The sequence below is a fragment of the Carettochelys insculpta genome, chromosome 12 (assembly GCF_033958435.1).
Source record: "Carettochelys insculpta isolate YL-2023 chromosome 12, ASM3395843v1, whole genome shotgun sequence".
Lineage (NCBI taxonomy): Eukaryota > Metazoa > Chordata > Testudines > Carettochelyidae > Carettochelys > Carettochelys insculpta.
Genome location: NC_134148.1, coordinates 3,101,899 through 3,125,693, shown reverse-complemented (window position 1 = coordinate 3,125,693; position 23,795 = coordinate 3,101,899). Strand labels below are relative to the sequence as shown.

Below are 23,795 nucleotides of genomic sequence, written 5' to 3'. Positions count from 1 at the left end.
TAATGCAGGACAAGTCTGAAAACTTGACCATGCACCTGTAAGCTAGACACAGATGCCAAAAAGCAACTTGTATGCCTCTCAAACAGGTTCTTAAGGAATTGCCAGAAGGGCTGAAGCCCACCTGCAACTGATCTCAGCCTGGCACAAGGGCCTAGCGTCACCACGTCACAGCAAACCAACTTCCACTGCAGGGAGTGCGCTCAGGGTGAAGAGCCCAGCCACCTTCTCCCATGTAGAGGCTCCTGCTCCAGCAGATACATCTAACCCAAGACTCATTGCGCTATTCAGCGATACATGGCCAACCACCTCCAGCCCTGCAGTGACTTACAATGGAGGGTTGGCTCCACTCACCTTCCCCCTCCATTCCACTCTTGCTTTATTCAGCACCTTGGGCACAGAGCACTTAGGAGCCAGGCTCTGCAGTCTGGGGGCTCTGTAAAAGCATGACTCTGCTGTTATGCCTGAGAGCAGCCTCTTCCGAACTGGCAGCAGCACAGCCATCACTTGTGAGTCAGCAGTTCAGTTGCTTCAGAGCCCAGCCACATTAGGCACACAATGGTGTCTGGGGACTCAGTCACACGCCAAGATACAGACAGACCAAGCTGTGCGCGAACCAGTTCCCACAACCAAGCCCACTTTTGTGGGCTGAGTCCAACACATGCCCCCACCAATCCTGTCACTTCCTTAGCTGGGACCTGCCCCCAGCAGGTCTCCACACCACATGAACAAGGAGACCCGGGAATATTCATGGCTATTCCCTGCATCCCACCTCACCCTCTGGCCGCACTTTGGTTCCGCCACCATGGACGACACTGCCCCCTTATCTGCTCCTGCCCCCATGCAGAGACAGTCTTCCTTGGTTCATTTGCCCTTGTTCTTTTGCTCCCAGGACGCCTGGGGACAGGCTCAAGATCCCCTAAGCCTACGGGTCAGGCAGGAACACCCAGACTGCAGCCCTTTCAGGGCCTCTTCTTGGGCAGAGCATGTGGTTAACCCTGTTGATAATGTTACAAAGACAAGCACGGATCCAGATCTGCCTCTGAGCCAGGTCTGCTGTCTTTAAGACAAGCCACCACTGGGGTCACCACTGCCTCACTCAACCAGCCCTAGTGGCTCTTCTGCCAGCAGGGCACGGGTGTTATTCCCTTCCACTTGGGCCCCCCAGGGGCACAGCTGTGTGTCACTCTGCAGCCACACTTGACATGGATTGGTTATGCCAGCTGAACAGCAGGTAGTTATGGTCAGGCGCAATGCATCATAATGCCGAGGAGCTGAAGCCTGCTGCAGCAAACAGTCCGAATGCAGCAACGCCCCTATTTAAGTCCCAGGGGCAGAAGGAGTGAGAGCTTTCTTCAGCCTTCTGCAGACACAGCAGTGGTCTGTAGAGTCTCGTACGCCCCCTGGAAGAAATCTGCTTCGAGTTCAGAGAAGGCCCAAAAGGCCAGGTACACCCAGCAAGACAGGCCTACCCCAGAACAGCAAACATGCAGCATACTGCAGTTTTCCCTGGGCTAGTGCCCCAAGACTGGATGGCTTTTCACTGTGATCTGCACTCCTAATTATTTCAGGGAAGTGCGATCATTGGTTTTAGCAAAAGCATGGAAACCAAGAAGTGTTCACTTAGCAGACCACGGTGAGTGCCAGAGAACAGGTTAGAGCTCTTGCCAAATCTGGACAAGCCGAGAGCCCTTATTCTAGCCTGGAGGCACATGAAGTTCTAAGTTGACAAATGAACAGTAACACATACCAAAAGCTCCCAAGGACCACTGTGCGCTGCTCATCTCCAAGTCAGCTGTGCCTGCTTGGGAAAGGCCTGAGCTACACTGCCAACAAGTTGTTCAATGAAATTTGAGCAGCAGCTGTCAAAAGAGCAGGCACAGGTATAGGTGCATAACAAGTGCGATGGAGTGTACCAGAAACACTGTGCCACTGTACCAGCTGATTTTGGAGACAGACTTCACCCACATCCAGAATTTGATACCCTATAGATTTGTCTGCCTACCCAGATTCCATTCCTACTAATAGGTTATATATGTCTTAATGATGCAATTGAATAACCACAAGACAGGAGGCTTAGCTGTTCCAACAACACTAACAGATGCTTCTTGAACTAGAAGCTAGTGTGTTCGTAACAGAATTAACTAGCTTCCGCTCAATACAACCTAGAATACTCAAAGAGCAGATTAAGGAGGCAGCTGAATGATTAGCTAATCTTTGAAGAGTCACAGAAGACAGGAGAGATTCCAGGAGACTGGAGAAGGGCAAATCTAGCACTCATCTATAAAAAGGGGAAAAAAAAAAAAAAAGACAGCCCAGGTAATTCAACCAGTCAGCCTAACTTCTGTCCAGGAAAGATAATGGAGCAAATTAAAGGAATCCATTTGCCAAAAGTCTGGAAGACAAGGTGATCAGTAATAGGATGATTTGTTCTTGACAAATCACATAAAAGCAACTAAGTTCTTGTTGAGGGCAAGTGGCACGCATGGCGTATCTAGATGCTAAAGCATCTGATAGTCTTGCATGACTATCAAACTAGGGAGATGCACAGCCTATGGAGTGTGCTCGAAGGACACAAGAAACAGGACTATACAGATCAGCACTGGGACTGGTTCTGTTCAATGCCTTCATCAGTAATATAGATAATGGTGTAGGGAGTAGGTGTATAATTTTGCAGTGATACCAACAACCTGAGGTGGGGTGGGATCACCAGTACTTTGGAGGATTGGGTTATAATTCAAAATGATCTGGACAAACTGGAGAAATGGTCTGCAGTGACTAGGATGAGATTCAGTAAGGGCAAAGGTCTCTACTTCGGGAGGATCAATCAGTTTCATGCATATAATATGAGAGGTGGCCTTCTAGGAAGCAGCACTGCAGAAACGGCTCTGGGGTCAGAGTGGCTCACAAGCTAACCAGGAGTTCATGTGATACTTGCAAAAAAACCCAAACGTTCTGGGATGCATTAACAGGAGTATTGTAAGCGAGACACGGACATCATTCTTCCACTCCACGTGGATTAGGCCTCCACTGGAGGCTGGTGTCCAGTTCTGGGGGTGACATTTCAGGAAAGGATGGGGAAATTGGGAGGCAGAGGTCCAAAGAAAAGCAACAAGTGATTAAAGGTCTAAGAAAACAACCAATGAGGAAGACCAAAAGAAATGGGTAGGTTTAGTTTGGAAAAAAGTCAACAGGGGACAGGACACCCTTCCAGGTACTTGAAAGTTGTTGTCGGGTGAGGGGTGGGGGGAGAAACCATCTCCTTTTTAACCTCTGATAAGGCTGACGCAATAGTTTTAAATTGCAGCCTGGGAGATTTAGGTTGGGCAACACAAAAAGACTTCCTGTTGGAGTGGTTAAGCTCTGGAATAAAATCACTAGGGAGGCTGTGGAACCTCCATCATTGGAGATTTAAGAGCAGGTTAGATAAGCATCTGGCAGGGATGACCTAGATGGTGCTTGGTCCTGCTCTAAATGCGGGGTCTGGACTTGACTTCTTGACATCCCTTCCAACTCTAGCATTTTAGTGTTATGAACTGGAACACTGCTACCATGCACACAGCAACTGCCTCTGGAGTGAGCTTACATCGGGCCAGGGAAGGTCAGCTTGGATACCGGACAGCGAGGTGCCCCACTGCTTAGCCAGACAAGCCACACCTGCTACTGGGATTAACACCCTCCCGCAGATGTTTACGGCAATTTGGTTTAGAGTCCCACAACATGCAGTCCCCTGCCCTACCAGGGGCTGTACACCTAGGTCAGGTTGAGGTCTGCAACCCAAACAGTGAGAAGAGCCACTTTTCAAATTCCGTACCAAGAGCCGCAATGCATGTGACTACGAAACAGCCCTTGTCAAGTGCGGTCACACTGTATTTTTGGACCCCCGTTTTACAAACACGCACACAATGACTTGTACCAGTTAGAAAGTTCCTCACTTTCACCCCGGATTGGAAAGCAAACGAGGACGAGGAAATGCTGCGCCTAGATGGCATCAACCCTCCATGCTCTCCCCCATCCTGAGGCTTAACCTGCCTCAGACAGGCTCAGCGTGCTGCCGCTTCTCCCCCATGCTGCTCCAGAAGGCACAGACTTAGGCACCCCGGCCCTGCCACCGCTGAAACAATGGAACTCATCTGAATTGGTTTAGCATCCAGACCCCTCCTGCCACCCCGGGGGCCGTTAAACCAATGGAGTTCTTCTAGTTCAGCAGCGGCAGGGTCAGCAGCCGCAACTGACTCCTCAGACAGCCGCGTGCGGCAGGTTGCCGACCCCGACCGAGGCTTAAAGGCGCATCTCTATGAAAACCAGCACGTAAGCACGTGCTTCAGCGCCTGCCAGCACTGGGGCTGTAGCAGGAAGGGTCCCAGTTGTTCAAATTGAAAGCCAAGCTGCTGCTTTGCAGCTTGTGTAATGGAAGCTGCGTTAGACCTGGAAATCATAACCTGGTATGACAGGCTTTTATTTTTGTCTTGCCTGCCTCCAGTACAACACACCCACCCAGCAATCAAGGCATTAGGTGGCTTTTCTGTATTACCCAGCAGGAAAAGGCATCAAACCATCCCATACGTTGAAGTTCTTCAGACCTAACAGCTGTGGACACCTGCCCATTCCAGGGTATGAGGTCTGGGCTTTTTACAGGAAGAAGAACGCTGCCAAGCACCAAGGCTGGATAGAGGCAGCTCCACCCACTCATGGAAGATCCTGCACAGTCCCAGAGCTCAGACACCACTTGGGGGAGCGACAGCCCCCAGGAAGGCCCCTGAGACAGCTGTGCACGGTCGAGACATGGGCAGGCCTGGAACTCCCTCCCGGGCCGCACTGCTCATCCAGTAGCAAAGGAAGCTGAACCTCTTACTAGCTACTGGTGTAAGACGGCATTGGCTGCTGCTGGAACTAAGATGCATACCTAAACTGGGAGCATGGGGCGCACCAATGGGTTTCGGGGCAGGCCCATCTGCTCCCTCTGGCTCTGGGGAGGGCAGGCTGCTGCATGCTCTGGAATAGGTCCCCCCAGGGACCGTCACAGTAGGGAGCAGTAACCTCCAGGGATGCACTTAATGTTTACCTAAGCCCTTAACATGCATGGGCCTTCCTACTGTGCCCACACATTGCAAATGAGTGCTGTCCATGCAGCATCGTAAGCTAGCACCACAGGACAGGAAGGGAACTCGTGAGGACAGAGTCCAGTCCTTGGTACCTCACCCCCTTCACAGGCTGAATCTGATTGGGCAGGTTTCTTTTTGGATGTAGCCACTGAGTCCTAAGGTGCGTGCGTGTGATGGGCCCTCAAGTCGGAATATATCTCATGATCTAGCCTGATCTCTTGAGCACCACAGAACCTCATCCACCAACTCCTACAACAGCCCCTAGCTGAGTTAGAGGTCCTCGAGTCATGGTTTAAAGGCATGAAGCTAGGGAAGCCACCATTTACATTTGTTTATGCCTGCAAGTGATGCTGTGCTGCAGAGGAAGGCAAAAAAAGTCCCAGGTTCTCTGCCCCCAAATACAGCAGTTAGTCCCTGAGCATGTGGGTAAGAGCCTCTAGGCCATTTCCCATGGTAGCTCAGCCCCATCTGTTCCTCGCCATGTCTGACAACGGGACCCAACCAACTGCAGAGCAACAGGGATGCCGTGTCCTGGAAGAGGCAGTCCCAGATGGTGCCAGCGGGTGGGAATGCAAGTCAGGGCCTCAGAGGCTTCCACATGGGGGAGGTGATTGGAACAGGCCCAGTTTCCTCTGTGAAGAGAGGACAGGTGTATGTATAGGTACGCTTGAAGGCAGCTGGGTACTCTCTGCCGAGGAAACAAAGTAACAGGTCTGAAACAGACAACAGGAACCACAGACAGGACAGAGCACACTGCCATGGGAGACCAAGAATTAAGTAACTAGATACATGGGTAACACTAGGACTAAAATATGACAGACCCTCTGATACAGGGCACAAGCAACCACTGCCAAGAGTGCTTAATACATCCCCAGGGACAAGTCACTGGTACCGGTTAGCACGAGAGGCCAGACGCTGGGATCAATGGGCCACTGGTCTGATCCAGTTGGTAGTACTGGCATTCACACTCACGCCAGGCACTGAGCTAAGCCCACACAGGCTTCATACCACCCCGCACGAGCGGAAACCGAGCACGTTAAACCTCCCATGAGAGCCCTGCAGCCAGACGCTCCACAGGACCCACAGCCACAATGGCAGGAGAGGGTCAAAAGTACTTTGCACCCCCAGCATCCTGCCTGCAAACAGGCTGTGAGAATTTGCAGCAAAACATTGCCTATGAGTTTGTCAGTTTCAGCCGCATGAAGCACCTTTTTCTTTATAACTAAAGATGTAAACACTTAAACCTAAGACTAGTATGAAAACTTGAGGTCTATTATAAACAGGAGTTAAATATTTATGTGGTTTAAGGGTAGTTTTATTTTTAGTGGTAAAATTGTGTCTGAATTCCACTGCGTATTACTCAGCTCTGGTGGTTCTACTTTTAAGTATTATGGGGGAAGCAGCATCTAAGGTTTTTGTAGTAGGGAGTGGGATTAAAAAGGCAGTCCCCAGCAGGGCTTTACCTCACAGATCTGCTTGTGCACTGCAGTCACCAATTACGTAGGCAGACAAACTAAACCAACCCTTTCAGGACAATGGAGGCAGGAGACACTCCAGTGTCCTTGTACCTCTACCAAGAAGAGGTGCCCTGGAGACTTCCCTTTTTTAAGTTGGGAAGGGAATGCTGCATTACAGGGGAGGTTCTGTCTGGAAGCATCCAAGGCCAGTATATTTCCTGTACCACCCCAGCCCTGGGCCACAGGAGAACAGATTTCTGGGACTCAGGTCAATACTCCTGGTCTGACAGGCATTTTTAGAGGCAGCAGTGGGTTTAGCCTTCATTAAATTCTACAGCCTATAGATGCAGCAAATCTGGTCTGCGGCAGCTGCTACCTCTGGTAGAGACTCTCCCAGAGCAAGCAGCCACTTCAGGAGTGGGGTGTGCTCCTTGCAAGAGGGGCAAAGTGTGTCCTACCCTGGGGAGGAGAGTCAGCAGGAAAATGCAATGCAGGGCCCATACCCTGTAAGACTGAGGAAAGGGGATCAAAAGCAGCATTCTGCCTGGAGAGAAAACTCCTTGGTATTGCAAAACAAGAACAGCATTTCTGCCTACTCTGCTGTCTGGCATAACAGGGCCCTGTACACCACTGCAACACAAAGACCATTTGTGCACCAGCTCCACAGGAGGCACAAGGTGACACCAGCGCAGTCTCACAACTGTCTGAGATTCCTTCGCGGACTCAAGTGCAGCAGTACCTGGCAGGGCCGTGGGCAGGTTTGAGGAAGTCTGATTTGAGCACCTGAGTTCCAGCTCATCACTGCTCAAGCACCAACACTGCAGGGAGCCAAATCAGCAATAATTTGTAGACAGATTGTTAACTTTTTGCACTTCCCCCTCTCCTGGCCAGCTCCCTGGGGATTTAGCCAGCTGAGTCACTGCTAGAACCTTCCAACGGCTGTTTGCTGGCAGCACAACAGTTCAGCATTTGGCAGCGCCTGCCCCTCCCAGCCACTCTCTGAAGACAGACAACCCAAAGCTGAGCCCACAGCATCAGCAGTCAGGGTTTCCTGATGCTGACTGCCCTGGCTCTGAGATGAAGTGCCAGCAGCAGTACCAAGGGCAGCCAGCTGGAAAACCACACCCCCCCAGCACTACCATGATGCAGATTCCTGACCGGCACCAGATAAGGCCAGTCTAGGCCGCATACGACCTGCCTTACGACAAGGCATGGACGGACGGACAAGACCACCCGACCGTGTCTGCGCCCCCTCAAGGCACATGAAGCTAAAGCCAAGGAACTCCCCCTGGGCTCCATCCCCACCCGCAGAAGGGAAGCATTTCACAGCATGCTGCTCCGGATCCAGTCTGAACCCCACCCACTACCTCCACCTCTGGCTACGCTCTTCAGGGCAACTCACAGGTCCCAGGGAGGGAGGGCAGGACTCAGATGTGGGTGGTGCAGACAAGCAACTGAACAGCAGCCTGCTGGTACCAGCTTCTTGAGCCAAGCACATGCCAGAGCTCTCACAGCAAAGCCAAGCCATGGTCACCCAGTCAAATGCCACGGCTGCCTCTATTTAGGCTCCCATTTACCCCTGGGCGCCAGATCCACAGCAAGTGGACTGAAAGCATGGCTGGTGGAAGAGAACATGGCACTGACAGCGAACTGCTGTGGATACACGAATATGGGTCTTGTAGACCAGGGATGTTCCATGTGTAGATGCCAAGTTTGCAGTGGGCCAGTCCATGCTCTCAATAAAACCTCCCTGCCCCTAGATTACAGGGGCACATGCCCCACCCCACATTGTGATTGGGTGCCAGGGAGGCATGTAAAAGGCTGAGGCTTTAGTTCTGCTTGCTCACCTTCCAACAGAGTGTGTTTCACCTCCACAGGGTGCTCACCCCTTATATCCAGGAGGCCTGAGCATTTTTGCTTTGAGTACTTCGTACTCCACCGAGCTCTGTGACCATATGCACAGCATTAAAGCTGGGGATAGTTCAGTCTCCTCTGTGCCGGATGTGTTCTACAGACACCTGAACAGGTGATCAGGAGACATCTGCAAGGAGATCACTGAAGCACCCCAGACTAGCTTCCAGTTGAATTTACTACCAATCCAGAGGCACTTTTGCGCTGCATAGTCTGAATTCCTTACCAAGTCCCTAACGGAGCCGCAATCTGTGTCGCTTTAAAACCTTCAGTTTTTTTGCACTGTGCTTCCTCAATATGCAGCTCAGTTTTAGCCTGGCACAGCACAACGCCCTATTGCCATTTGATGCCACTGAAGAGCAAAGAGTTACCATCCAAGGATCAGCTGTCACTGACAACAGACTGTCACAAAATGGCCTGGAGGATGCTGGCTGAGAAAGAACAAGGAGACTGCTGCAGGTGACCATGTGGGGCCCAGAGCAGCAGAAGCAAGAGGCAGTCACACAAAACTGCTTTTCACTGCCATTGTGCAGTGCACCTCACCCACACCACGGCTGTGATCTGGCCCCCGTCCCAGCACCCTGCAGTGGTTTGGCAGGGGCACTGGGAACCAGGTATACAGAGTTACCATTAGGCTGTGATGGAAACTGCTTCAACCCCAGGCCATGGAGAAGCACCTGCGACACCTGTGTTGTTTCCAGGTCTTTCGTTAAGCTTCCAGAAGGCCAGTTCAGCATCACACCACCTATCCGATGCCCCCCCAACGTCCTGTGCACTATTCGTTATCCAAGGCCACTCGTGCTGCCGCACGCAGCTCAGTCAGACTTCTCGTTTCCCCACTGCCAGCTGACAGCCCCAGTGATCCGAAGTCAGCCATCTCCACAGCTACTCCCAGCTCCACTGACACATTAGTGAGGGTGGGAGAACAATCAGGCACAGCTGTCACCTGGGAACAACTGACCCTTGTTCGGTGCCACTGAGAGGCAGGTACATGCCCTGTCACTATGAAGCCAGGTGGATGTTTTTGGAATCCGGAGGGCAGGAATGAACCCCAAGGGCTCCTGAGGCTTCAGGAGAAGTTTTTCAGGGGTCTGTGCATAAGCCTGTTTCCAGAGTCATTAATCCTTCCCCCACATGGCCACACTGCTTTGCAACAGCCCCTGGAATCATGCCACTCCCCGCCTCCCCCAAAGGTACAGGCGCATCACTGCAAGAGGCCTGTTCTGGATACCATGCAGGAGTTTTGCAGCATCTGAAGTGACCCACTGCTCATCACTTGGCTGGAGCAGGAGTCAGGGGAAGTAGACATCACTGAAGCTAGCCAGCAGAGCAGCCTGCATGTCACATCCCCACTTGCCCAGCCAGGGCAGGAGTCACTTCCATTCCTCCAGCAACCCGCCACCACGTGACCACTCCCAGGAGGCGTGTGAAGATACTGCCATCCATGTTCCCTCTCAGCACCTGCTCCGTGCCCAGGGGCTCCTAAGGCACCCACAATCAATGCACAGACACACACTAGCCTTATCAAAGCAGCATGCTGCTGCTATAAAAAGGAGTTTCTGTAGCAACCAGGCTGAACTTGTGCAAACTCTGCTGAAGCAGGAGGTATTTCCACGGACTGATACTTCAGCAAATGTAACACCATCTGTGAGCTTGTTCTTTCCAGAGCTGTATTGTAAGGACTAGGAAAACCAGTCATCCTCCCCGCAGCCTTGCAGCCTACCTGACCACACAAGGATGCCACTAATCCTAGCCCAGGAAAGCGAGAGGCAGAGCCGGCTCCTCATGTCAGTTTCTAGAAGCATTAACCGTGCCCAGACCCAGAGTCCTCCCAGTGCTCTGCGCATGAGCCCAGGGAAAGCCAGTGGAACAGCATTTGGAAGGGGGTGCAAGGCAAAGCCAGGAGCCAGTCCTTTGCTGCCATGCCCTCACTCCTAGCGGGCAGAGACTTAACTCTTGCAGACCAGGAAGCCTCCAAAGCAAGCTACTGGGTCTGAGCCATCAGAAGTTGAGGGACCTTTCGTTTCACTGAGACACCATGAAGAACGAGACAGCCCTCCTCACCCTTCTAGAGAGCAAGAACCTTCTGGCTGAGCTGGGAGCTCAGTCCACACCTTCACCATACCACATAGGCAGAGTATCAGCGGCAGACCCAGTGAGTGCAGCACCCTTTGACTGTGCTATAGCAGCGCTTTCCACCAGCCAGAGAGGAGCCCGCTGGAGAGGGCCACCTACCAGCACACCCCATTTTGCCCTGGCACCAGTTTGCTAGGAGATTCATCTGGGGTGCAGCAAGTTAAACTCCACTGCCACAGGGCTCAGCCTGGGTATTTCCCTCCATTGCTAAGTGTACCCTAACCCACAGGCAAGGAAGGTACGAGCAGATTTTTAATAAAGCCTCTTGCTCGGTGCATGAATCCTACCCCAGAAACTGCAGGAGAAGCCGGTAATTTCCAAATGCACATTTCTTGTTTCACCAGCCAAGACTGAAGTCCTTACAGCACATTCAGAGGCAAAACCTCCCCTTCTCCTGAGGTGCTCCCCCCGCATTCACCACCCCATTACAGAGGGCATTTGTAAGGCTGAGGGCAGCCCCCCAGCCAGTCACAGCCTGCTCCAGTAACGGGCCACCACTTGCACTTCTCTGGCCAATAGCTTCACTTCTTAAAAATCAAATAATCAACAACTGTTGCTGTGTGTCAGCAGAGAGCAACTCACCCGACTGTGTGCTGGTCTGTGCTGCAGTATCCGAGTCCTGGGTGCTCCAGGGTCTGTCCCACCCCGTCAGGTTGAGAGACTGCAGGCCAAGGCACAGGTCATTGGTGTCCGGGAGGCCCCGGGGAGACTCTTGCGCGGAGTTGGGGAAAAGCATCCTGCTTGCCGTGGTGCCTTCAGAGTCCTGGAAGTCTGCTCAGGTGGAACACACACAAGCTGTCGAGTTCAAGGATTTGCAGGAAGAGTTTTCCAAAGCTTCAAGCCAGATCCTGCCTAACAACTGCACCCCAAAAGGGGAAAGACTGCCATATGTGCAAGAACCAGCCCCCTCCCTCCCATCCCGTCTGCATTACCGACTGGGCCAGCATGTGATCAGGCTGCTGATGCTTACTGTGCTGACCGTGACGTCACTCGGGCATGCAATAGAACCGCATCATTTATTACAAAATAAAAGGTAAAGAGGAAGAGACGGCAGCATGCAGCAAGGAAAAAGCACGGCGACGGTAAATCAAGGGAGACAGGCAGCACAAAAGCCGGGAGCGACAGCACAGCCGAGGAGTGGCTTGAGACAGCAATCCTCAGCAGCCGCGACAGCTGAGCCCCACTGGTTTCAGTGCTATCCAGCTTTGTCACTGCCCCTCCCCCTCCACCCACAAACCCAAAAACACTTTAGTCCTGGACAGACTCCAGCTGCTGGCTCCAGCCCCGACTCAGCCACCCAGTGCAAAGCTTCCCAATTCTGCTGGCATAATCGCTTTGCTTCCACTTGGCCACCGAGCCTCCCTGACTCTGCATTGTTTACTATTCAATAATCCGGATAACCTTCAAACCCCCTCAGCTAACCACCAGAAAAGGGCCTTACACTGCAGCCCAGCTGGAGCTGGCACATCACACCAGGACAAACTGGGCCAGGCAGCACAGAACTCCCAGGTCACATTTCAACAGGGATTTTCACAGCTTGCGGACCCTTCTAGTCCTCCCCAGCTCCACCACGCTCCCCCCATTCCTGCAGGGGGTCATAAGCCAGGGCTGTGAAAGCTGCCATATTCCTGGCTTACTTTAAGCTGTCTGTGCCAACATGCTAAAAAATGCAGGAGCTCTAGAACAGCAGATGGATGCAGCTTAATCAGCCCCTGATCCTGCAAGATGCTCAGCCACCTGCCTGAAAAGCTGAGTCACTCAGGGCATTTGTAAACCGGCTTCCAAGCAGGGGGGACTACGGTCTCCACCATGCTGCACCCGCCTCCACCATCACATGCCATCCTTTGCACACACCCCCCCTCCAGCTAATCAGTCAGGGCTGCTGCAGGGACTCCTGCTTGCCACATGTGCAATCATCACTGCCCCAGCTCCACCACCAGCCTGGCACTCGGCCTCCTGACCTCTCTTCCAGCTCTGCGACAGAATCCCAAGCCATTTACCGGTCCGCATGCCCAACGGCGCCAGTCAAACGCCTTAAGCTGCAGAGCAGCTTTGTGCTACAGGAGATGGGCCTATCTAAGCCTCCCCAGGCTTTGAGAACCCTGCAGTGTGATAACCACGGGGTATCCTGGGGCCTACAGGTCAGGGGTATGACCTGGCCATGCTGCCCTCCGAACCAAGCTCTGCAAACACTGCAGACTACAATGGCAGCAAGGTGCTTCCCTGCCTCCAAAGACAAGCAGCAGGCAACCAACCGTAAGGGGGCCATTTATAGTTGCATCCAACTTCACCAAATTGTAGCCACTGGAGCTGAAGTTTTCCCTGTCACCTGTCAGTCTCCAAAGGCATCTCCCCAAAAACAGCCCCGGCATTCAGCTGTTTGCAAGCACAAGGCTAGGGAAAAGAGCTGGTTTCCTAAACCTCTGAGCTGCTCTTTGGAGGGGAGCCCTGTAACATGGCAATGACAGCCTTTGGATCAAGGATGTGCTTTTTGCCTTCCCTCTGTAAACCTCCCCCCCCCCGCCAAAAGGGGCAAGCCTCAAACTACTGGTTGCACACGACTCCAGCTGCAACATGCACTATCCTGCCTCACAGCACGCTTCCCTCTGGCCATGTGGGGAAGCCTGGCTCTCCCTGTAATGGCTGCTTGGGCCAGCGCAGAGGAGGCCACCAGAACTGGAAGCACCCCTTTGCCCTCGGTTATCTCAGCTGCACCCAGATTCCAGGTGGGGGGAACGGGGCAGGGAGCAGAGCCTGGAAGGACTGGCTGGGCAAGGAAACAGAATAGGGTAGCCTGGTGCAGCGAGACGGACTAGCCGGGTAAGCAGACTGGAACCTAACGTGTGGTGAAGTGATGAGAATGGGGCTGGGATTAAGAGGGGGGCGAAGGAGGCAGAGTTGAAGGGAGGTGGTCATGGGCAGAAGAGCCCAATCCTCACAGGACCTGGAAGGGAAGCTGACTACGAGTCCACATTCCCCTGCAAGGTGCTCCATGCACTGGGCAGCGATGCTCTGACCTCTCAGCTGGCACAGGCCTGCATATGGACCCAGGGCAGTAGGTGTGGGGGTGCCTGGGGCCTGAGGCTCCAGCAAATTCAGGAGTCATGCCTTGCCCAGCCCTGAGCGTCTCTGCCTGGCCTGGGCAGCTGCCCCCTGCAGCTCCAGCAGCTGCTACTGACTAAGGAAGCAAGGGGTGTGGGGGCAGCCTCAGGTGGTCGCTGCATCTGAGAAGGGAAGCAGCTAACAGCAGGTCCTGTCCACACAAGGCCACTCTGGAGGTGGTGGCTATCGTGGCTGGACCTCCTCAGCCAGGCCAGCAGGAGCTGGGGCGACTGCCATCCCGTGGGGGAAGGAGGGGGGTGCTCTCACCCAATGCTCCCTGCTGCCAGAGGGGAGGGGGCTGGGAAAGTCCTCCTCTGTGGCCACCCCAGCCGCAGACTGTCTGCTGCACCCCCCATGCCTCATCCCTGGCACATCCCCACCCAGAAGCCACTGCTAGTGTAGGGAGAGGCCAGGACTTGGACCTGTTCTGGGCACCATCAAATATACCAGCTTGCCGCCTCCGCACAGAGCCTATATTTGTAACCCTGCTGGGTAGCCGAGGGTGTCATTATGATGGCACACGACGAGGGGGTTTTTAAACAATGGACTGAAACAAGCCCAGGTGGTAACATGACAAAACTATTGTGAACAGTTTGCCAAGTTCAGCACTCAGGAGTTCAGAAATGCCAGAATTTATGTGCAGCCTTAACTCAGCCCCCTCGTGCACATATAAAGCTAACAGACACTCTTGCACAGCTGCTGGGACAGGTCAGGCTGTTAGCTGAAGGAGCCTGCAGGATCCCTGCCTCATCAGCAGAGGAAGCTGGGAGGCGTGTAGCAAGGCGGGTGATTGCAGAAAGACAAGCAGGAGGGGGTGTCTTGGGTAGAGGCAGTTAAATGCTCTCAAGGAACTTGGTTCTGCCCCTGCCTCTTCCACAGAGCTCCTATGTGAACCTGGGCATCTCCCAGGGGTCACTAAGCATTCCTCCTTGGGTGGGTGCCCATCTGATTCCCACTCTCACTGATCACTCTTGGCTGCAAGCACACTGGAATGGGAGCTGTGTGGTGAGGCTATGATACACAATGCCAGCAATTCTGTAACAGACCAGGGTGTAGGGGTCTATACTGCTGACCTCATCTTAGCAATGAGGATACTGCCACTCCCTCTCCGGGATGCTGTGAAAACATGTTCACTGATGCTTACACACCTTGGTTACTGCAAAGCAGAGCACCGGGGAAGAGCACATGAAGTAATTCTGTCTTCAGAGCTTGGTGTGAGAAGCACAAAGGACAAGGCCTATGTTTACTCTGAACAGTGGGGGGAAAACTGCACAGCTACTCATCCACTAAGCACTATTCATTCTGTGCACTGAACGAAATATGTCCCGTGGGGCGGGGGGGGAAGAGCACACGACTGTGCGGCCACCATAACCAGCCCTCGTGATTATGCAGCATTTGCCATTCAGGAAAGTGCCACAGCATAAATCTGTGGGATTCATCTTTCTATGGCGACTTGCGTGTCAAAACCACCACACTGCTTAGCCTCGACTTTCAGGTGTAATGGAAGGAGGAACGGTGCTATGCATACAGACAGGGGCTCAGTCTTACCACATGACGAGACCCCTTTCAGGAGCCTGATGGGTCTTGTGGGACCCTCAAGTTTCACCTCGCAAACAACTTAGAGGAGTTCCAGCACACCATACCTGGGAAGTGGCTTACTTCCTCCTTTTGACCACACTCACATGCCAAACGTACCATCCTTACACTTCAGTATAGAGCTGTATAAACAGGTCATCTTGACATTTTGACTTAGTACCGACTTCTCTAGTGCTCAGCCTGTTGTAAAACCAAACAAGTATCTAGATGGTGACACACACACAGGAAGGCCTCTGCATACCCTAGGCTGACAACCATTGCATTAGAGAGCACATTCCAGTCAGACACTGCATGTGCTGGGCCTGTATGGAGTGAACTTAAGACCATCCTGTAGACCACAAGACATTTTCAGCAGAAACACTGCCAGGAATTAATTCTGCCAATGGCATCTAAAGGTGACCTGCTGAGGAAAGGCATCTGTGTTCTCTTTGCTATAATGAGAAAGGCCTGAAACATTCCTGCTTCAATTTATTTTTAAGCCTGGCAATTCAGGTCATTACAGTTTTCCTGCAAGAAACTATGGATGAATGGAGAGTTAGCACAGCAAGTGTTTTCTGCAAAGCTGGGGCCTTCTTAAAAGTAGATGCCCAATAAAGTTTCCAGAATCCACTTGAGAACTCTCCAGTCAGTCAGTCTGTAGGGAGATGGGGGGGGGAGTGTCAAGGCCTAACATAGACAAGACCTATTTTCTCCTCCACATGGTACAAATCCATCTCTGCACCTGCAGCCACTGAGTTAGATCTATTATACAGCCCACTGTGACTCCCAACCTACCAAAGCCGAGTCTACAGTCTGGCCAAGCGCCCTCCTGCCTCCCTGCCAAGTCCCACGGTTCAAGCCAAGCCATCCCACAAAGCACACAAGTGAACACTCAGAGTACTGGTGCAGATAAGCATCTTTAGCTAAGCCCCATTAAGAGGCCCTTCATTTCAGAGGGCAAGATGTTTCAGGTTCTTTGGGGAGCCCTGCAGGTTGTAGCACCCAGTGCCCTGCCACCTATTTGAACCCACAGCTCCAAGTTCAGCTCCTGAGACACTGCCAGGGGACAGTTGGCCCCTAAGAATGGTCTTGGAAGTCAGCAAGCTGAGCAGGCTGTGACCTCAGGTAGCCAACAGGAAACAGGGCAGCTTAACCCCACCCTTCAAAGGCAGCAAGGTGCCTAGGGGTGTGCCACTGAATCTCTTCTGTGCAGACAGGACAGGCTCTCCCATGCACACCCACAATCCACCTACCCTTAACCAAGGCTCTGGCCAGCAAGCAGCAGTTTAGGTGCCTTGGGACTAACTGCCTGCAGGGTTGGATGACAGTGGGGGGGATCTGAATTTTGGACCCAGGCACTTAAGTCCTTTTGCGGCTCAAGCTGGGAACATACCTTGCTGTACCTCTCCACATTTCCCATCAGGGGCACTTTTTCAGGCTGTTTACAGTAAACGCTCTCATCTGGTAGTCAGTCAACCTGAACTCTCAGATATCCAGCCCATGCACACACCCCTACCTTTGCCCCAGGCCTGGAGAGGCCAGCATTCTCCTAGCAGAGACAAGGGCCCAGTTGCTTTCTGCTAACTGGCATATTTGCCTATACAGCAACTTACTGGTCCCAGGGTTGCCAGGTATGAAAGTTTACTGTAATGAGAATTCAGATTCTAAAGCAGCAGTTCCTAAACTTTTCAGCATCACACCCCTTCTGATTTTTGAGAAATCCTCACGCCCCCCCACCTCTTTACCATCATCCAACCCCCCTTTACAAAAAATTCAATTCATAATTTAAAATAAACTTGATATAAAAAGGTTATTTTAAATTAAAAATAAGCACAGTTTTTCTTGGCCCTTTGAAGGTGCCTGGTACAGCCCCAGCTGGCCAGCCACCTGAGCCCCACACCAGCCACCAGAACTGACCACGACAGCCACCAGCCTGCCAGACACCCAGGCTAGCCACCAGCTGCCCAAGCCCTGCATTGCTGGGACCAGCTGCCCCCTACCAGCTAGCTGCCCTGCCCCAGCCCTGAGCCACATCTTGTACCCCTGAGCCCCAGCCCCTTGCACCACCCATACCACACTCCAACACCCTCCCAGAGCTTGCATCCTTCACCCCCACCAAACCCACACCTCTGCCCAAGTCCAGTGACAGTGGGTGATGGAGTAAGCATGGTGAGGCCATAGGGATCTGCTCTCAAAGTTTCTTGCTAAAGTGCCCCTCCTCACTTTTCACAATGAGTGAGGAGCCCTGCTCTGGAGCTTCAGTTAAGGGTCACTGCCCCCACCACCTCACTGTATATCTACACGAAAATCCGCCCCTGCAGCTGGCCCCCGTTGGCTTGGGCTGTGTGCTTTTTAAAGGGCACACACATGACTAAGTGGTCAGTGGAGAACCAGGTGGGGCACACGCCAGGTTGGTAACACATTAAATAACGGGGGAACCTTTAGTGCACACTAGCAAGGCCTGCACAAATGGAACATGACACACAAACTTCTGTTTGCAGTTACTCCCGCACCCCACAGACAGCCCTACAACATGGACTACAACAGTGTTTACCCAGATTGAGGGGGATCTGCATCCTACCACTGATTAATTAGAGCCAATGTACTGACTTGCTCCAGAATCACTGGAAACACCTAGCAGAGTACACAGAAAGCCTCCCTTCCAAGTCTGACGTGGGAGGGGCAAATGAAGAAATGCATCCCATGTGGCATTTTAGGGGACACTTCACCCCTGTGGTTGCAGACTGAGCAAGACTGGGAGCGATATGAGTTGTGATTTATCCTGTGGTGGTTTTACCGACTTTCCAACACTTCTGACTGCAATAACCTTAAAATGAAGGCTTGGATCCTGCCCTCTTTCAAATTCCAGACCCACAGCATTGTGGCTTAACTGAAGATAATGTCTCCTCTCCCCCAGGCAAGAGTTGAAGGCATTCTCCTCTGCAGAGGACAGTCTGAGGGGTACTGAGGAGATCTGGGTTAGGTGTCTGGTCCTGCCTTTGCAAGTCAATTCCCCTCTGTGGGGTGAGCGTAAATACTTCTGCTCCTGTTCTTGGATCTTAAATTAGGCATAAGATTTGGGGAGCGGGGACAGTCTCCTGGCACACCCAGCACATGTGTTCCCCTGCACCATTGTAATAGTCAAAAGGAGTCTCCAAAAAATGCCACCTTCAGACTAGGGACAAACAGCAGACTCAAAAGGCAATAATTTTGGACTTACTGCTTGCAAGCTCAGTGCCAGACAGGTTCTGCAGCTAGAACAGGTGATGCCAGCAATCAATATGTACTGGACATCTGCATAACTTGATTCTCTAGTGACCACTGCTGACTTCCGGGCAACCCCTGCAGCAATTCAGTCACTAAACTGTTTTGTTTAATATAGGTTAAGATTAACCAAAGGAGACAGGAACCATACAAAAGGATGGCAACCTGTGAGGCTTAATATGGGGCATTCATCCTCACTCACTGATTTTTCATCCACATGAAAGAACCTGAGTCTCCATAACTCCCCCAGCCATAACTGCACAAGTCAATTGAAGGCATAAACCTTACTGGTAGACAAACCCAGCTCAGGTGTACTGGGTTATGGTACATCCCTTGCCTGTTTCTGCACATCTTTGCCCTTCTGGAATGAAGGGTCTGTGTGCATTTGTGCACTTCTTTAACAGCACTAAACAATACTCAGGTAACAGTGGAAAGGGCACAAGCCTACAGTGTACTCTGCACCAAGCATAACCCTCTTACACCTTCTGAAAGGGGCACCTTATCCTGAATTTGGTTTGACTTTCCCCGTTCAAACTGAAACAATGGAGATGGATTTGCAAAGGAGACAAATTAAACCACGAAAGAGTCCCCTGCTGCCGTAAGTCCTTTTCCTAGCTTTTTTCTAGGAGCTCAATCTAGTACTCCAGTTTTATTTATTAGGGTACATTAACTTGGACTGTTAAGCTCCTGTGTGAGGAAGTGGCACTGATGCATACCCAACCGTAACGTTTCCCTTTATTCGTGTGACTTATGATACAGCATTTTGTTATAAAAAAACTCTTATGGGATTTTCTACAGCCTGATACACATAAATCTGGCTTCTTGGTGTGCCACTGATTAGTCACGATATTTAAAATTAAACCCACCTACCCACGTGCCAATCCCGCAATGTTTTTATCCTCTGGACTTAGGGGAAATCCACCCTTATTTCAAGGAAGGAGAATTTTAGCCTCCCGCTGCAGAGAATGAGTTCCGATATTGCCAACTTACTCTCTTGTCTCAGCTGACTGTAGAGACTCAAGTATTTATTTTCTCACTCAGTTATGCTTTTTACAATCCAAGCACTATTTTGGGAAGAAGCCCATGAACACAACAGCATACTGTGCAAGACAGGAAACCAGCCTGCATAATATTGGAATTACATAGTGCTTGGAATGGATGCCTCTTCCATCACATACCAAGTTGCAGATGTCTTAGGACAAATGTATTAAGGCACAGTTATGCCAAAATTTGCTTGCCCTTTTATGCACCCTCATGAAGACTCTCTACAAAGATAACCCAGAAGAAATTTGGCCAAGTGACAGACATGCCCATAAAAGGAAAGTTGCCCAGTTAACACCATCCTACTGGTGGGATACACTAGATAGAACCTAGGATCAAACACTAGAACTGGAAGGGACCACAAGAGCTCATTGAGTCCAGCTCCCTGCCTGCTTAGCAAGGGCTATCACAATGTAGATCATCCCCGATAGGTGTCTATGTAACCTGCTCTTAAATATCTCCAGCGATGGATATTTTACTACCTCCCTAGGTAACTTATTTCAGTGTTAAACCACCCTGACAGTTGGGCAGTTTTTCCTTATGTCTAACCTCCCTAGCTACAGTTTAAGACTACTGCTCCTTCTCCTGTCCTCAGATGCCAAAGAGAACAATTCTTTCTCCCTCCGCTTTGTAACCCTCTGAGGTACTTCAAAGCCACTATCTTGTCCCCTCTAAGCCTTCTTTTTTCTAAACTAAAGCAGCCCAGTTCTTTCAGTCTTCCCTCTCAGCTCATGTTCCATAGGCCTTTAATGTTTCTTGTTGCTCTTCCCTGGACCTTCTCCAATTTCTGCACATCTTTCTTGAAATGTGGTACCCAGAACAGGACAATACTCCAACTGAGACCTAATGAGCACTGAGCAGAGCAGGAGAATGACTTCTTGTGTCTTGCTCACAACACTCTAGTTACTATATCCCAGAATTATGTTTGCTTTTTTGACAACAGCATCACACGGTTGACTCATATATAACTTGTGGTCCACTACGACCCCTAAGTCGCTCTGTGCAGTACTCCTTCCTAGACAGTTGCCACCCATTCTACATGTATGAAGCTTATTGTTCCTTCCTAAGTGGAGTACTTTGCATTTGTCCTTATTAAACTTCATCCTGTTTACCTCAGATGATTTCTCCTGTTTGTCCAGATCATTCTGGAGTCTATCGTTCAAAGCAGTGGCAACCCTTCCCAGCTTGATATCATCTGCAAACTTAATAAGCATACTCTCTATGCCGATATCTACATCATTGCTGAAGATACTGAACAGACCTGGTCCCAAAACAGATTCCTGAAGACCCTCACACTTGTTATGACCTTCCAGTGTGACCATGAGCCATTGATAACTACTCTGAGATCCATTATCCAGCCAGTTATGCTATAAACCCATCTTACAGTGGCCCCATCTCAGTTGTATTTGCTTAGTTTATTGATGAGATCGTGCAAGACCATGTCAAATGCCTTACTCAAGTGTATTTATACCACATCCACCACCTCTCCCTTATCCACAAGGCTTGTTATCCTGTCAAAGAAAAGTATTAGATTGGTCTGGTTTGCTCTTTACAAATCCATGCTGGCTGTTACCTATCAACTTATTTTCATCCAGATGTTTGCAGATGAATTCCTTAATTTACTCCATTATCTTTCCCAGCACAGAAATTAGACTAGCCTGTCATTTTTTCCTGTTTTTTTTTTTTCTTTTTATAGAGGGCACTATGTTTGCCCTTGTCCAATATTCTGGAATCTCTCCTGACTTCCAGGACTTTTCAAAGAGGATAGCTAAAGGCTCAGAAACCTCCTCTACCAGCTCCTTAAGTATTCCAGGATACATTTCACCAGGCCCTGGTGACTTGAAGACATCTAGTTTTTGTAAGTAACTTGTTCTTTATGCACTTTATCCTCTAAGCCTAGTCCCTTTTCCACTGCAATTCATTATGTTAGGCATTTCTGCATCAGCCTTCTCGGCAAAGACAGAAACAAAGAAGTCATTAAGCACCTCTGCTATTTCCAAGTTTCCTGATATTGTTTCTCCCTCCTCACTGAGTAGTGGGCCTACCCTGCCCTTGGTCTTCCTTTTTCTTTTAACATTTATAGAATTACTTATTACCCTTTATGTCTGTAGCTAATTTGAGTTCGTTCTGTGCCTTGGCCTTTTTAATCTTGCCCCTGCTTTGTTTGCTTATACACATTTTGTAATTTCTCCCGCTTTTCGTTTTATATGACTCCCTTTCAATTTTGAGATCATGCAAGATCTCCCAGCTAAGCCAAGGCAGTCTTTTACCATACTTCCCAGCTTTCCTATGCAGTGGTGTAGTTTGCTCTTGAGCCCTTAACATTCCTTTGAAAAACTGCCAACTCTACTCAGTTCTCAATCTTGTTTCCCATGGGACCTTACCTACCAGCTCTCAGTTTACCAAAATTTGCTTTTCTGAAATCCACTGTCTATTTTGTTCTGCTCCTTTTCATGATTCCAAGCAATAGTGAACTCTATGATGTCATGGTCACTTTTTCCCCCAAGCTACCTTCCACTCTGATATTCTCAATGAGTTCCTCCTCTTTTGTTAAAGATCAAATCTAGAACTGCCCCCCCCCCCCCCAGGAGCTCTCTCCACCTTCTGAAATAAAAGATCCACAACCATACTCTACTCTTCCTCGCGTAGAGCACAGACCCACTGGCTGGAAGGACCCAGGAGCGGCTTAGACAAACACCCACAGATTCTCTGCAAAGAAACTGAGGCAAGGTGCTACTTATTCTCTGCCCTTACCAGTACCACAGCACTGAGCTACGTGACCCTTTGCAGTTTTGCGCCAGACCCTGAGTGGTGATGCAGCCATATGAGCAGAGACTGCTTCTGCAGATACAGCTTTTCCACCCTAACTGCTCAGAGCTACAATGGCACAGCAGTGGTTGTGCGCCAGTTTTAGCTGATTCTTCACCAGGGGAATTTTCCTAGAATTGTTATATTGGCAAAATCTTAGGGAAGACTGGGCCTAAGGCCAGAGCCACACTACAGACCTATACTGATGTGCTTCAACCCACCCCAAGCCACATAGTTCCACTGACCTACCACAGCCTCTCTTCTGCCGGTGCACACCGCTATGTGGACAGGAAAGCTTCTCCTGTCCAGCCAGCTCCCACCTCTCAGGGAGGTGGATTAACTCTCCTGATAGGAGGAGGAGCTCGTCATCAGCTCTTCCACTGAAGTGCTGCAGCTGCACTACTGTGAATGAACACGGGCCCTGTGTTTAAACAAAGTAGGACAGCAAATCCCAAACAAGTCCTGCATCCGGAAGATTCGCATCGCTGCCAGAGGTGACAGGCAGCTTAGCTGTTATAGTGCAAGCTTGGGCGCAAACCAGAATTAACACCCCGACCAGGCCTCCACCGGGAGGAAGAAATATCACAGGGGATTGGGTCTAAGTCAGAAACAAGAAGAAAGCTGCTGAAGGACTCCGGTCTCTTCCCCCTCACGGGCTGTACTAACTCAGATCTGCAGTGGCTCCCTTCAGAAGTCATCTGTAATTATACCGCACCCCCCCCCCCGCACCCCAAATCACAGGAGAGCAGCGAGTTTGTTCCAGCCTTAAGGAAGTCATTCAGTCCAACCCCCTGCTCAGAGCAGGGCCAGCCCTGAATCATCCCAGCCAGGCCTTAAACTTCAAGGTGGAGACTGTAGCACATCCCCAGGTCCGTTAGCCCTCTGAAGTGCAATGCTCAGAAATGCCATGCAACACACATTTACACAGTACATCCGGCTATGGAATTCCCCGATTCCAACCATCTAACAGCCCCCTGGGCTCTGAACACCAGCCAACCAAGTCACCTGGCAAAAGATCACGTCTTCCTTTAGTCATGGGCGTCGTGCAGACTCCGCTGAAATCCAGAGAGTTATCCAACATGGCATTTATTCGGCGGAAGATATCTGCATTGCTGCAAGTTGAGAGAGCAGGTGCATCAGGGCTGTCCCAGCAGTCTTTGGTGGTCCTCCCAGTATCTTCCTTCTAAGCAGAGAGGAAAGATGCGTTAGTGCCTTGCCATGCAAATCAGATGTTGTAGGCCATACCCTGTTCAAAGCACGCCAGCCAACTGAGGTCTGCTTTCACATTCAATACTTGGGTGACTCACCTTTAGACCTCTAGGCTTAGAGCCACATCTCAGACCAGTCCCTTTGAGTCACAGCAAGAGGGTCAAGAGAAACAGTGAACAGACTTGTTAGG

At 50.9% G+C, this 23,795-nt stretch overlaps 1 protein-coding gene across 4 annotated transcripts in view; it reads right to left on the bottom strand.

Moving 5' to 3' along the window:
* Positions 1-23,795, bottom strand: part of CPEB1 (cytoplasmic polyadenylation element binding protein 1) — a 67,625-nt gene that overhangs the window by 27,712 nt on the left and 16,118 nt on the right. For 2 of the 4 annotated variants that reach the window (XM_075006563.1, XM_075006564.1), the window contains exons 2-3: positions 23,402-23,576; positions 11,189-11,377 (exon numbers count right to left, since the gene is read on the bottom strand). In XM_075006563.1, coding sequence (XP_074862664.1) covers positions 11,189-11,377; positions 23,402-23,576 — 364 coding nt within the window. Of the gene's footprint in view, positions 1-11,188; positions 11,378-11,576; positions 11,659-23,401; positions 23,580-23,795 lie in introns of those variants that run through there. The other 2 variants (XM_075006565.1, XM_075006567.1) reach the window with 2 other exon arrangements.